We start from the raw sequence: 13355 nt of genomic DNA on the forward strand, positions 1-13355 counted from the left end.
TTTCTAATTCATGACCATACTTAAGATTTTCTCAGTCTTATGCATGTTTAAATACCACATTGTTTCTTTGGTGTGAGAAAATGAAAGTAGAAATAAGGACTGAAATGTATAATGGATGTTGGGAAATGGAAAGAAAATGTTAAAATGGGAAGGGGAACAAGGGAGGAGGCAGGGAGAAAGGAAGGAAAGGACAATAAAAAAGTGAAAATAGAAGGAAAAATGGAAGTAAAGCTTCTGTACACAGGAAGAGGAGGGGGCTTGAGGGGGGCAAAGGGATAAAATAAAATTTATTTAAAAATGCAAAATAAAAATAATTCAGATTGGAAAAAAAAAGATTTGCTCGGTCTTGATCCTTTAGTACCTGGCGATGCCTAGGAACTATCTACCAATGCCCACTCACCTCTTTAATTTCATTCAGAAGGTCAAGAGCACAACCAAAGTCAGGAGGAGTAGCTGACAGCTGCTCTCTAAGATGGTCCCAAAAGTCATTGTGCATTGTCTCCTTCACCTTGCCTTCGGGACTGGAAGAGGGTTAAATAAACAAATTACTCTCCAAAATTATTACGGAGCCATCATCTCTTAAGCCCCAAACAGTATCTGCTATGAAAAAAGATGATGATACTGATAAGAAAATACCAGGGACAATGTTCAAGGACATCAATGAGACCCCTCAGAAGAATGTCTCATGATTCTAGAGCACCCTTCCTCTGCAGCAGGAAGAACTCTGAATGATGAAAAGTTTTGAGAGTTTTCGTATTGACTGGGCACCTAGCCTGCATGTATAACTTTATATACATATGACATTTTATGGCACTAAATAACATGTCATTTTATATGTATATATGTACATGTTATTGAACTAAATGATCATTTTCTTATACTCCTAAAATTTAGGAAAAAGATGTTCCTTCCTTGATTTAACCCTTGAATGTCACAGATATTTCCCAGTAAGCTGGCTTAGAATGAATTCACTATTTAGTCCCTCCATACCCATTCCTCTTGTATTCTCAATCTCAGTAGCATTACTATCTAGCCAGTCACGGAAGCCAAAAAAAAATCTTTTTTGTTGTTATTTTCACCTTAAAAGAAGTATAAAATGCAAAGGCAATTCAATTTAGAAAAGAAAAGCTTTCCAACAAAGATGGCATTGGAACAACTCGAGGTCCACATACAAAAATTGAATCAAAACACTGACCTTATACCCATCAGAAAAATTAAACTCAAAATGGACATAAATCTACAAGTAAAACATAAAACTATAAAACCCTAAAAAGATAAACATAGAAAATTTAAGTGATCTTGGGTTTGATAGTGACTTTTTAGAGACAACACCAAAAGCAATCAGGAAATGGAATGAAAAACTGGTAACGTAGACTTCATTAAAGTTAAAATTTTTGTGAGCCAGGGATTTAGCTCAGTGGCACCGCGCCTGCCTTGCAAGCACAAGGTGCTGAGAAAAAATTTTTTTTGCCAGGCATGGTGGCGGCACGGCTATAATCTCAGCACTTGAGAGGCTGAAGCAGGAGGATCACTGTGAGTTCGAGGCTAGCCTGGGCTACATAGTGAGTTCAAGACCACCCTGAACTATATAATGAGACCCCAAAATTAAATTAAATTTAAATTTTCTGCTCTGTAAAAGACACTGTTAGAGAATAAAAAGATCCGCTGGGCATGGTGACCTTCTTGTAATCCCAGCTACCCGGGAGGCTGAGGCAAGACCACCACAAATTTGATGCCACCCTGGACAACTCAGTAAGACCCTGTCTTGAAACTTTAAAAAAAGGGGGCTAGGAATGTCCAGCAAGTGAAAGACTCTGAGTTCAAACCCTGATTTTGGAAAAAAGAAAAGGGCCAAGCCACAGACCAGAGACAATTTTTGACAAAGGATACAAAGATATAACGCATCCTTAAAATTTAACAATAAGAAAATGAGGAGGCCAGGGATTTAGCTCAGTGGTTTTGCCACCTGCTGAGCAAGCGCGAGTACCCAAGTTCGATCCCCGGTACCAAAAAAAAAAGAAAAAGAAAATGAACATCCCAAATAAAACTGGCCCAAAGAGCTTAATAAATGTCTCAATAAAGAAGGCATAAAATCAGCCTACAAAAAGATGCTAAACCTCCTTAGGGTTATGGTTTATATCTAGAGGCTCTCCTAAAGCCTCGGGCATTCAGAAGAGGCAGGCACTGGGGGTGTGGCCTGGAGGGTGCATCTCCCTTCCAGCTCCTCCCTTCCTCCTCTGCTTCTGGGCTGCCATGATGTGAGCAGCTTTTCCTCCACCAAGCCCCTCTCCCACATGCTCATGACTTGGAGCCAGCAGACTATGGACTAAAAATGTGAGCCAAAATAATCTCTCCTCCTTTAAATTGTGGGTGTTGGATAGTGTCTCACTGAGGAGAAAAATGACTAAGATAATGAGGGGACTGCAAATTAAAAAATAACAGCACTCCATACCTATTTAGAATGACCAAAATCAGAATACCGGTAACAGCGAATGCTGGCAAGGATGCTGGACATGCATTTACTTCATTCATTTAAATGAGTTTAAATGAGCATGACATTGTAATCAGAATTCTACCTGAGAAAAATCAATTTTAGCACGGACTGGCAGGAACATGGAAAACAGATTAAAAATAGCCAAGACTAGAACAACAGGAACTTTCATTTATTGCTGGTGAGAATACAAAATGGTACAGCCACTTTGAAAGTTGGCAGTTTCTTACAAAACTAAACATAGTCTTATCGGATCATCCAGCAATTATGCTCTTTGGTATTTACCCAAATCATGTGAAGACGTATGTCCACACAAAAATCTGTATGTAAATATTTATATCAGCTTCATGAACAACTCCTAAAACTTGGAAACAACCAAAATGTCCTTGAATTGGCAAATGTACAAATAAATTGGTATATCCATACAGGGTAATTTTTAATGTTTACCGTAAGTGAAAGAAGCTAATCTGAAAAGGCTATCTACCGTACGATTCCAACAATCATGGAGACTGTAAAAAGATCAGTGGTTATGAATGGCACAGAAGGGCTGAGAGGGAGGGATGGATAGATGAAATACACCCAATTTTCCAGGGCCACGAAATCATTCTCTATGATACAATAATAGGGTATATGTCATTATATATTTTTCAAAATCCATAGAATGTATAATACAAAAAGCTACCCCGATGTAAACTATGAACTTAATAACAATGTAAACTATGGACTTAATACTTTCTTAAAAATTAAATACAGACTTAATAATAAACTATGACTTAATAATAAATGATAATCTATTAATATTGGTTCATCAATTGTCACAAATGTGCTACACTAAGACGTACTTAATAGGAGCAACTACATGAGGGAGGAGAGGGGAATAGGAGAACTCTATACTTTATCATTTTTCTATAAATCCAAAGATAATGTAAAAATAAAGCCTATTAATTTTAAAAATTAAAATAACAGGAATTAATGTTCCTTTAAATGTTTATTTAAATGAAGTCTCTGATTAGAGCATTATACTAAGGGAAAAAATATGGAAATTCTGAGGCTGTATCTAGTCATTTCAGACAGCCGTTTCCTTGAATTAAGCATCTTCCCTCAAAAAACAGATACATGAACCCTGTACAAAAATTACAATACAAAGATAAAACAAAAAGTTGAAGTTCCTCTCTGAACACACCCATCTCAATTGTCAGAGCTGACTATAACCTAAAAGTTTAGTGGGCACTGAAACTGTTAACTTCTTTCTCCTCTTGCTATCTATGCAACTGATTGCTAAGTTCCACAAATCCTGCTTCGTCAATGTCTCTGGACTCCTTCCCCTTCTTCCATCATTTCTCAGCATTCGCTGGTCCCCTTCCTTCAGTCTTGTCTCTTTTTAATCTTTCTCTATATCACCACAAGTCCATGCTAAAATTGATGATTTTTGTAAAATGCAATTCTGACCATGATGTCATGCTCATTTAAAGTCCTTTGGAGGCTTCCTATCATCAGAAGGAAATGGCTTATATGACAGTCAGGGCTCAGGAAACAGTACCCCCAAAATAACCCTTTGAACCTCAAACTGAGAGTGCCTAGGGAGCAGGAATTTCAGGGAAGGGATTTCTCTGCACTTCCTCCATCAAACTAAAGGCTGGATCCTCCAGAAGATGTTCTAACACTGTTACTCCTGATCCCAGGTACCTCATCAGCTGTGGGAGACCTGCAAAGCACAGGAAGCTGAGACCTGACTCGACACTCAGAGCCCAGACATCTTGGGCCCTTTCATCTCCCCTAAAAATCATTTAGTTTTCTTCTAAATCTGCCTATACTCACCCCTCCAGTTCCCTCTCCCCTATGAAGGTATCTAAGCATCAACCATTTGGTTCTCCGAGTTGAGTGTTTTGTGTGACTCTCATGTTAACAAGTTTGTATTCCTCTTCTGTTAATCATTCTATTGTCAGTTTATTTCAGCACTCAATTATCAGAGGGAAAGCCTGAATTTTCCTATAGTTTTGGCATAGTCATCTGGATAGCAAATCATGCTGCTCATTTCAGAGCCTGCAGATAGGATCCAAGGACAAATGACAAAAGTCAGCAAAGAAAGAACTTTCACTGAAGTCAGTTCTTACACAAATCCAAATGAAAAGAGACACACAGAAATAAGTTTTAGAACAAAATTTAAATGCTTTAAACAGAAGATTTTTTTGGATCTCTGGGACTGTGGGTTTTTTTTGGTTTGTTTGGTTTGTTTTTTGGTACCGGGGGTCGAGCTTGGGTCCTTTCTCTTGCGCAGCAGGCAGTGAAACCACTGAGCTAAATCCCTGGCCCATCTGGGCCTGTGGTTTAAACTTTCTCTCCTCTGAATCGAGCTATATTCCTTAATAAATTCCTTGAGTTCAAGAAAGAAACATTTATAAAAATTAGTCTGAATTTTGTTTTGAATTTGTATGACTCTCGGCTACTGGGGCATCCATTTGTTAGAGATTCTTTTCCCTTCTACGGACAGTACTTGTTTTCCTGTTGCTCTTGCTTTGCTTTTCCATCCATGGGAATACATGGGCTATGGGTGGAGGTATGAAGGTAGCCAACCTAAAGGCTGGGAACTCCAAGAGTATGGAGAATTGCACCTCACTGTGGCAGGCATACCAGCTGCTGCACGATCTAAGCGCTTCTTTTTGCCTTTCTTCAGGAATGGTCTGAGTCTTGAAAGAGCTGAATCTTTCACTCCCTCTTCTGAAGACCTTGGATAAAGCCATAAAAGATTCTATTAGTTTTGATCTTGAGTAAAAACAAATCTGAATTATATCTGTGCCTGTCACTTGTAGACATACTTTGGTTTAGAACCCTGACTTATATTCAGAGGATGACAGGAATTTTTTTCCTCCTTTCCTAAGCTACGAAGGAACTACATACTCAGAAAGAAACTGGTTTATTAAAATACTAAGACATCTCTAAATCTGAACAGATAAACCTTTTGATTTCCATCTTCGTTGGAAATCTGCTCCCTGATATGAAAAAGCAACCTAAAGATAATACAGTTGGGGAGATGAGTTAGCCCCTTATCATGCCAGGCTTCAATCCAATGTTTCAAAGAATTAAATCCAACAATTTTTTCCTTGCAGCCTGAATTTTTATAAAACCATAAATATGATTCTAGAATTAACTCAAAGTCCATCCATTCTTCTCAACAATCACAGAGCTGTCCGTTTGCCTTCAGAAGTTTACACAGCTACTGTAAAAATCAGGACATCACAAATAGAACTCCCCTGTACTAAAAAAAAGAAGGAAAAAGATTTTTTGAAAGAGCTCTGTGATCAAATGTCGGCTTAATTATTAAAAGCTGATCTTCAAGCTATACTTTTTTATGGCTTCCATTCTCTACAGGTTTCTCCCTTTCATAGAAATTTCTCAGTTGAGTGAAACCCCCTTTTCTCAAACACCTGCTAGTCATATGGTCCTCTTTGGAAAGCTCCCTAGACTGGCTTTTTTTCCTCCTTTGGGTTTGTTTTTTTGTTGGGGGGGGGGGTTGTACCAGGGATCGAACTCAGGACCTTGAGTTTGCCAGGCAGGTGCAGCACCACTAAGTTACATCCCCAGCCCCTTGGGTCTGTTTTTGGTACTGGGGATCGAACTCGGGTCCTTGCGCTTGCACAGCAGGCAGCAAAACTACCAAGCTAAATCCCCAGCCCCTTCTTTGGTTTTTTAAGACAGGGTCTCACTATGTAGTTCAGACTGGCCTTGAACTATGTAGTCCAGGCTGGCCTCAAACTCACAGCGATCTTCTTGACTCAGCCCAATGTGAAAATGTCTTCTCTAAATGATAATACAAGTTCAATGTCCCATATCTGAACATCTGAAAACCAAAATGCTTCAAAACTCGAAACTTTTTGTGTTCCAAGCTACTTCTTCCAAGTCTATCAGGCAAGAGCAAATCACTCTCATTATTCCAACCAGTACTGCTTTGCTTTACTCACAGGTTAAATAGCATTTGCTCCTTGATACTAATAATTACAGATTATTGGTTCGTGTGAGCTATAGAGACCTCTCAAATACTAATTATACTGTTAAATAAGAACACCAGGTCAGAAGCCCTTAGTGGTAAGAACTGACACCAGGATAAGCAAAATGAATAAAGTACAGTGGGGGGGGTAGAAAATCCTATACCTACTTGGAGGTAAAATCTCCTCCAGGTGGGAATCATGGTTCATCTCAATCTTGTTGCTCAGCTTGGAAATTTCATTAATGGTCTCTGTCAGAACTGTAACCAAAGAAATGAGTGGTGGACAAAGTGAACTCACACAAGTGTGGACTTCTATTTTTCTTTTTTCTTTTTTTTGGTACTGGGGATTGAACTCAGGACCTTGCACTTGTGAGGCAGGCGCCAGAACCACTGAGCTAAATCCCCGGCCCTTGGACTCCTATTTTATCAGGAGATTCACTCAACCTAGTAGGCCCCAAATACGTTATCAGGTTCACTCAACTACAGGAGTCATCGAGGTTTTTCTGAACTCTATGCCCCACAACAGTGCTGAAAACTCAAAGAGCACAAGGGAGAGGCAAGACAAAGCTAATTTATAAAAATTTAAAAAAAAAATTAAGTGAAACCAATTAAAAACTTTTAAAAAGTAGTCACAAAGCTGCAAAGAAACAACTTTATATTTTGCCAAAAGGAAGCATTTATCTACAGTACCAAGTCTATTTTCCTCTTCCTGCCTCTGGAGCTACCCACAATGAAAACTAAATTTCCCCTATAGATAATACATATGCGTCACTGAGCAGTGCTAAAGCCTTCTATAGCAGTAGTTCCCAGATTTTAGGATTTCACAAATAAACCTCCAAAAAGATTTTAAGCAAATGATCACAACATGACAACTTATTTTGCCAAGTACAGAAAAGCAAATCAAAATTATACTCTACCACTAAAAATCATAATTTCATAAGAGAGCAGAAAGGAAAAGTGTCAAAATAAAGAGCAGCCTTTTAAACTGAATTGATTTAGCTTTGAGACTATTATAGGCAGCTAAGTTAAAAATTAATGTGTACAGTCAGAGAGGGATTGGCCCCTCAAGGATGTCAGCACAAAAAAGACATCAGAATTGTGGCTTGAGGAAACTCTGGAAAGCCAAGCCTAGGGATGGAGAAGCACTAGTCAAGCTTTCAAGATAAACAGCAACTTGCGATCACACTGTAATTAGCACCATCTGGTCCACAGCCCCATAGGTGGGTGACCAGAATATCCTGACCCATACTAGCTTCCCTTCCCAAAAATGCCTTTGTTTATCCATGCGCCCTTGCTAGTGACTCATTTCCCTACTGCATCAATATTAAATAACTATACTTGTAATCCTATAGGTTGATGGCAGTTTGACCCACACTGTGACTTTGCTGTGTAAGTTACCTCTGATGAAGAGCCTTGGTAGCCACTCATTCAGGACCCTCCTCTTTCTCAGGAGCTTTCTCTTAGCAAACCTTTCCTACTCTTAATCTCCTTTATCCCATAGAATTCATTCTCTGATATTTGGGGGGTGGGAGGGACATGAATTCCACACACTGACATCTAGTAGGTCCCAAATTATATGTTTCCTTTATTGAGACTAGTATCTTCATAATTTTGAGACAGAGTCTCACTATGTAGCCCAGGGTCGCTTTAAACTCCTGGTGATCCTCCTGCCTCAGCCTCTTGAGTGCTGGGATTACAGGCCTCTGCCACCACATATGACTTCTTCATAATTTCATTTCACTAAATATCACTAAAAATTTTGTCACAAATCAGCACCAGCATTTGGTAACCATTTTTCCAGTTTCTTAGAACACACCTCTGGCATGGCTAATAGCACTCTCACATACTAGGTAACTACAATAAATTATTACTTGGCATAGAAAATGAAGTCCTACACAATAAATTACATTTCTTACTCTGTGTGAAGTTTTATATTTTGTTCACTATTATTTGGCTTCAAGATCTGAAGGGGAAATAGAACTTAGATTGGTCATGAATTGACTGAGGCTGGGCTGGGGATTTAGTTCAGTGGTTCTGCTGCCTGCCTCGCAAGCACAAGGTCCCAAGTTCAATTCCCAGTACCAAAAAAAAAAGAAGAGGTTTTTTTTTTTATATTAGTTGCTTTACTGTTATAAATGCTTAAGGTTTCTGCAGCAAGATTTAAAATGTAAAAAGAAAAAATAATAATAAAAAAAAATGTAAAAAGAAAAACTAAACTTATTGTAGAAAAAGATCACACAGGACAGTTCCCTTTCTCTTAGAAAAGAACACAGTATCAGGAGGATCACTGGGAGTTTGAAGGCAACCTAAGCCACATAGCAAGTTCAAGGCCAGCCTGAGCTACACAGCGAGACCCTGTCCCCTCTCCCAAAAAAGAACACAATACAGGTAAACCCATTGCTGTAACTTTCAAATAGCAAGGGGAGAAACAATACATATGTAGAAAAGGTAAAATGGCAAAACACTAACAATGTGAACGTTCACTGTATTAACTTTTCAATAAATTTGAAATGTTTGAAATAAAAAGGGGAAAAGATAATTGTAGGCCTTGATAAAGAATCCACTATGTCCTTGCTAACATTAAGGTGAAATGAACCTTAAATGTAGGATGTTCCCAAATGGCGTAACACAAACATGTAAATCGTCAAACTGCTAATTCATAACGATAAATGAAAATTAAAAGAAAATCTTCAAAGAGAGACTGAGCTACAGCAGCTCACTGAAGGCAAATTCAAAACACTTCTCAACTACAACAAAGTGCACAGCATGTCCTAAAAGACTATTCCATTACTCACAGGTAACCCAGCATTAAGCCACACCAGGAGAGCTCTAAAATTCAGGAAAAAGGAGGGCTCAAACAATAATCAGATAAAATGCAACAAGAATAGATTTTTAAAATCTAGATTCCAAGAACAAAGAAATTTTCAAGCTAATACAGTAAACCAAGTCAACCTACCCACAAAATTTCAACTTTTTTTTTTTAAAGGAATTTGGTAATTCACTTTACTGGAAGTTATTTTTTACCTATGGCTTCACTTAAATAGCCACTGTAAGAACAAACTACAAAAAATATATATATTTTTTGCTGGCTTTCACAGCTCATCAGGTTCCTGCCTGTTCAAATGTCTTTTAGGTGCCATTTTGTTAGCCAGCAGCGACCCCATGTGGTCACAAGAGAAACGAGGTTTAATTTAACTTCGCGCCTCAGACTAAATTTTCCACAAATCAATCTTCCAAACTTTTAAAACTTGAGTTGTCACACGTCGACAGCCCTTCAGATCGATGACTGGGTGGGTTCCCTGGAGATTATTATAAAAGAGAAGCGCCCTGAGTCCCAGTGAGGCTGGACCTACCACGAAGTGTGGCTCTAAGGGACCTCGCGCCAAAGCAAATGCCAAAGAACATCTACCATGCCACAAACCAGACCAAGAGCTCAACCGTCGAGTCCACAGCACCGAGGAGACACAATTTCTGGTTGGGGTCACTTGGGTTCTTTAGAGATAACTCCAGGTATCTGCCATTTTCCACTCTCAAATTAAAAATACTATTCAAATACGGCTTAAAAGTGACAGCCTCAAATCTTGTCAAGATTCAAGTGATCCCATGTGCAGCGGTTTTGCGAAGGATTCGCAGCCCTTAAGGTCTAAATTGCTCAGGCTGGGCTGAAACTTGGCGATCTTCCTGCCTCAGCCTCCCAGAGTGCTGGGATTTACAGGAATGTTCCCCCATGCGAGTAGTATTATAGACAGCTACGCTAGGTAAAAATATTATAGGCAGTCAGACAGGGCTAGGCCCTCCCTCGAGAGACAGGCTTCACATAAAGATGAAATGACCAGACCTACATACATCCCCAAAGGACAAGACAAGTGGTAACAGCCTGATAGTCTAGCTAGACATGAGTAACCCTAGTGGGTGACCAAGACCCATCATTTCCTTACAAAAGCCTTTGTTCTTTCCATGCACCCTTGTTAAAGGACTTGTTTTCCCACTGGATATTACCTAAGCGACTATACTTGTAACCTTATTGGTTGATCGTAGCTTTAACTCACTTTGTATCCGCATGGTTTTGCTCTGTAAAAGCTCCCCTGTAAAGTGGGGTCCTCAGCTACCCACTCTGGACCCCTCCTGCCTCTCAGGAGCTATCCTCTCAATAAGTATTTCCTACTCCTAACCTCTGTTCCTAGAATTCATTGATTTTAGAGACACGCACCTGGCGTATCAGACATCTAACAGGGTGGGAATTGTAACATTTCCCTCATATCATTTACACGTCCTATTTCATCTCCAATATCCCATCTGTAGGCTACATGAAGGCCTCTGGCGGACTAGGACCTGTTAAGTGAAGAATGGGCTGGGGGACACAGATCAGGACAGAGCAGAGGAAAGGCAGAACACTTCCGGCTGCAGCACGAGGCACCCAAGGGATCCCGGGCACCCGCTGGACCTACACAGAGGTTGGTCCCGGGAGCTGCTCTCGTCTTCCCCCGAACAGCCCTGCCACTTCAGGGTCGCAGGAGCCGCTCTCTTCCACGCCAGGGTCCTGAGGGGCCACACCGTCTTCAACTTCCTGTATTTTGCTGGGGGTATCCGGGCTGGGGAGAAACAGGGGCGCTGTTGGCCTCAGGGATAGGGCGGTGAGGCCGGGGCAGCTTGCCCCGGTGTGAGCTGGTGCGGGCCTCAGCTTCTTCGGGTAAAAGGCCCAGTGAGGAATTCGAGGTAGCAGCCGCCCAACCACCTCCTCCTGGCATCCCCAGCGGCCCACTCTGGCTTCGCCCTCAGCCGCCTTGTGGCCTCTAGGCCCGCCTAGACTGTACCACCGTGGCGGGGGTGGCCGGGCGATGTAGGCTGGGGGGCAGCGCCGATGCGATGTGGGCGACCCGGCACGCACCCCCGTAGCTACTCAGAATGGGAGAGTCCAATTTGCCCACAAACCTCCGCGGTCTCCCGGGACAACGGCGCAGGCGTTGGGGGCAGGAGTAGGGGCAGCTGCAGCCTAATGCTGCCCTCGTGGGCACGAAGGCCGAGGGGGCCGCCTGCTAAGGGCCTGCCCCACCCCACCCCCCAGAGATCACCTGGAACTATTTAGTGCAGGAAAAGGGTCCAGAGACAGAGCCACACCCAGAAAGGCCTTTCTCCGGATCCGCAGTTCCTGCTGGGGGCTGATCTGGGCTTCCCTGTGACCCTGAGGCCTGGCCCTCCTGATCTTTCGCCCCAGGTCTCTGGCCTTTCTTGATTCTGAGTCTGTTCTTGACCTGAATATCTCTGCAGTGTCCCCCACTAGATCCCTGCCCTCGAGGGGAGAAAATAAAGTTGCTGCTCCACATTCTCCTACCCTTACTCATTACTGACTTGATTTCTTACTGCAAAAATTTACTTTAAAAAATAAAAAATAGGGCCGGGGATTTAGCTCAGTGGTTTCGCTGCCTGCTGCGAAAGCACAAGGACCTGAGTTCGATCCCTGGTACCAAAAGTAAATAAAGATAACCCATGCATGGTGGGGCAGGCCAGTACTCCCAGCACTCTGGAGGCTGAGGCAGGAGGGCGGGTAGTTCAAGACCAGCTTGAACGATGCAGTGAGAGCTTGTCTCTAAGTAAAAATAAAAGTATTACCTGTAATACTTTTAAGAATGTAAGAAACTGTTTTGACCAAGTTCTCATCTAACTTTTGCCTTGTTGGTGTGGAGTGTGGGTGTTCCTTGCACAATTCAAAGCTTTGAAGGGAAAAATTATGAAAAGCCCCAGTTAGTTCCTGCCTTCAAAAGTCCATTCAACCCTGAGGCCCAGGAAGATGTGAGGGAATGGCCTAGTAAAGTTACTGTTTACATGGAGGGTATCTGAAAGGAATACACACTAAACCTGCTACTTCCTCCTTTTCCACCTCTACTGAAATTTCCTCAGGGCTGTCAGCCACCCCAGTCCCACCAGAAGTAGGAGGAAGTTGCAAGGTGACTTCAGTAAAGAGTTTGATGAAATGCTTCATTATTACATAGGGAAGTATTTAGACTGGGCCCTTAATTTCCCTTTTAAAGAAAAAAAAATTCTGAGATTGGGCATTTTCATGTCATGTCGAGAAGAAAGCTTCTAGGATAACATCAGTTTATTTCTCACACAAAAATGGTCTTGCTGTGAAACTCTCCTGACCACTGCCTGAAATTCCCCTAGAAGTTCATTAGCATCCGTGAAATAATCTCTTTAAGTGTCTTTTTAGGGTCCAGATTTTTCTGGGAGGGTCAGTCAGAGGAAAGAAGAGAAAGAGTCCAGAGTAGCAGACAAAAACAAAATTAGTTTTCCCAGGGTCATACTAGGTACAGTGGTTCATGATCTTTATCATTAATTGTTATCAGAACCAACCAGGCAAAAGTTAGAGGCTGAGGGAACAAAAAGATGATGTGAGAGATAAGCCCTCCTTCCCCTTAGGGTCTTAGTTAATAACTGATTTCTGTGTAATGATTTACACAATGCTTCTATATGGCAAATCCATGTGCTCTGAACACAATCCTGCCTATTCAGTAGGCAAGGCAGGTGTTATATTGGGTCATTTAAAAGGTGAGAAGAGGATCAGAGAGCTCAAGGGAGGTAGGCAAAGTCTTGGCTCTTGCTCATATGCTTTTTCTTTCTTTCTTTTTTTTTTTTTTGGTACCGGGGATCGAACTCAGGTCCTTGGGCAGCAGGCGGCGAAACCACTGAGCTAAATCCCCAGCCCTGTATGCTTTTTCTTAATTCACACCTGCCTGACTGGCTGAGAAGCGGTCCACGTGCACAAGGAAAAATACAACTAACATTATAATGGCGTGGTAAGCACCAGGGTTGGTGTTACAAACAAGAAGTGTTGCTGGAGGTCAGAGAAACACTAACAGATCTACCAGGTGTTTGGGTCAA

At 41.4% G+C, this 13355-nt stretch overlaps 1 protein-coding gene across 1 annotated transcript in view; it reads right to left on the bottom strand.

Moving 5' to 3' along the window:
- Tcp11 (t-complex 11) overlaps positions 1–11279 on the bottom strand; it is a 29380-nt gene extending 18101 nt beyond the window's left edge. The window contains 3 exon segments of the mRNA XM_087210504.1: positions 401–521; positions 5104–5217; positions 10925–11279. Of these exon segments, the coding sequence (XP_087066630.1) occupies positions 401–521; positions 5104–5120 (138 nt within the window). The 5' untranslated portion in view covers positions 5121–5217; positions 10925–11279.
- Between the last annotated feature and the right edge of the window lie 2076 nt (positions 11280–13355).

The sequence above is a fragment of the Heterocephalus glaber genome, unplaced genomic scaffold, assembly GCF_053883595.1.
Source record: "Heterocephalus glaber isolate CG9 unplaced genomic scaffold, H.glaber_assembly_v1.0 deba00001141, whole genome shotgun sequence".
Lineage (NCBI taxonomy): Eukaryota > Metazoa > Chordata > Mammalia > Rodentia > Bathyergidae > Heterocephalus > Heterocephalus glaber.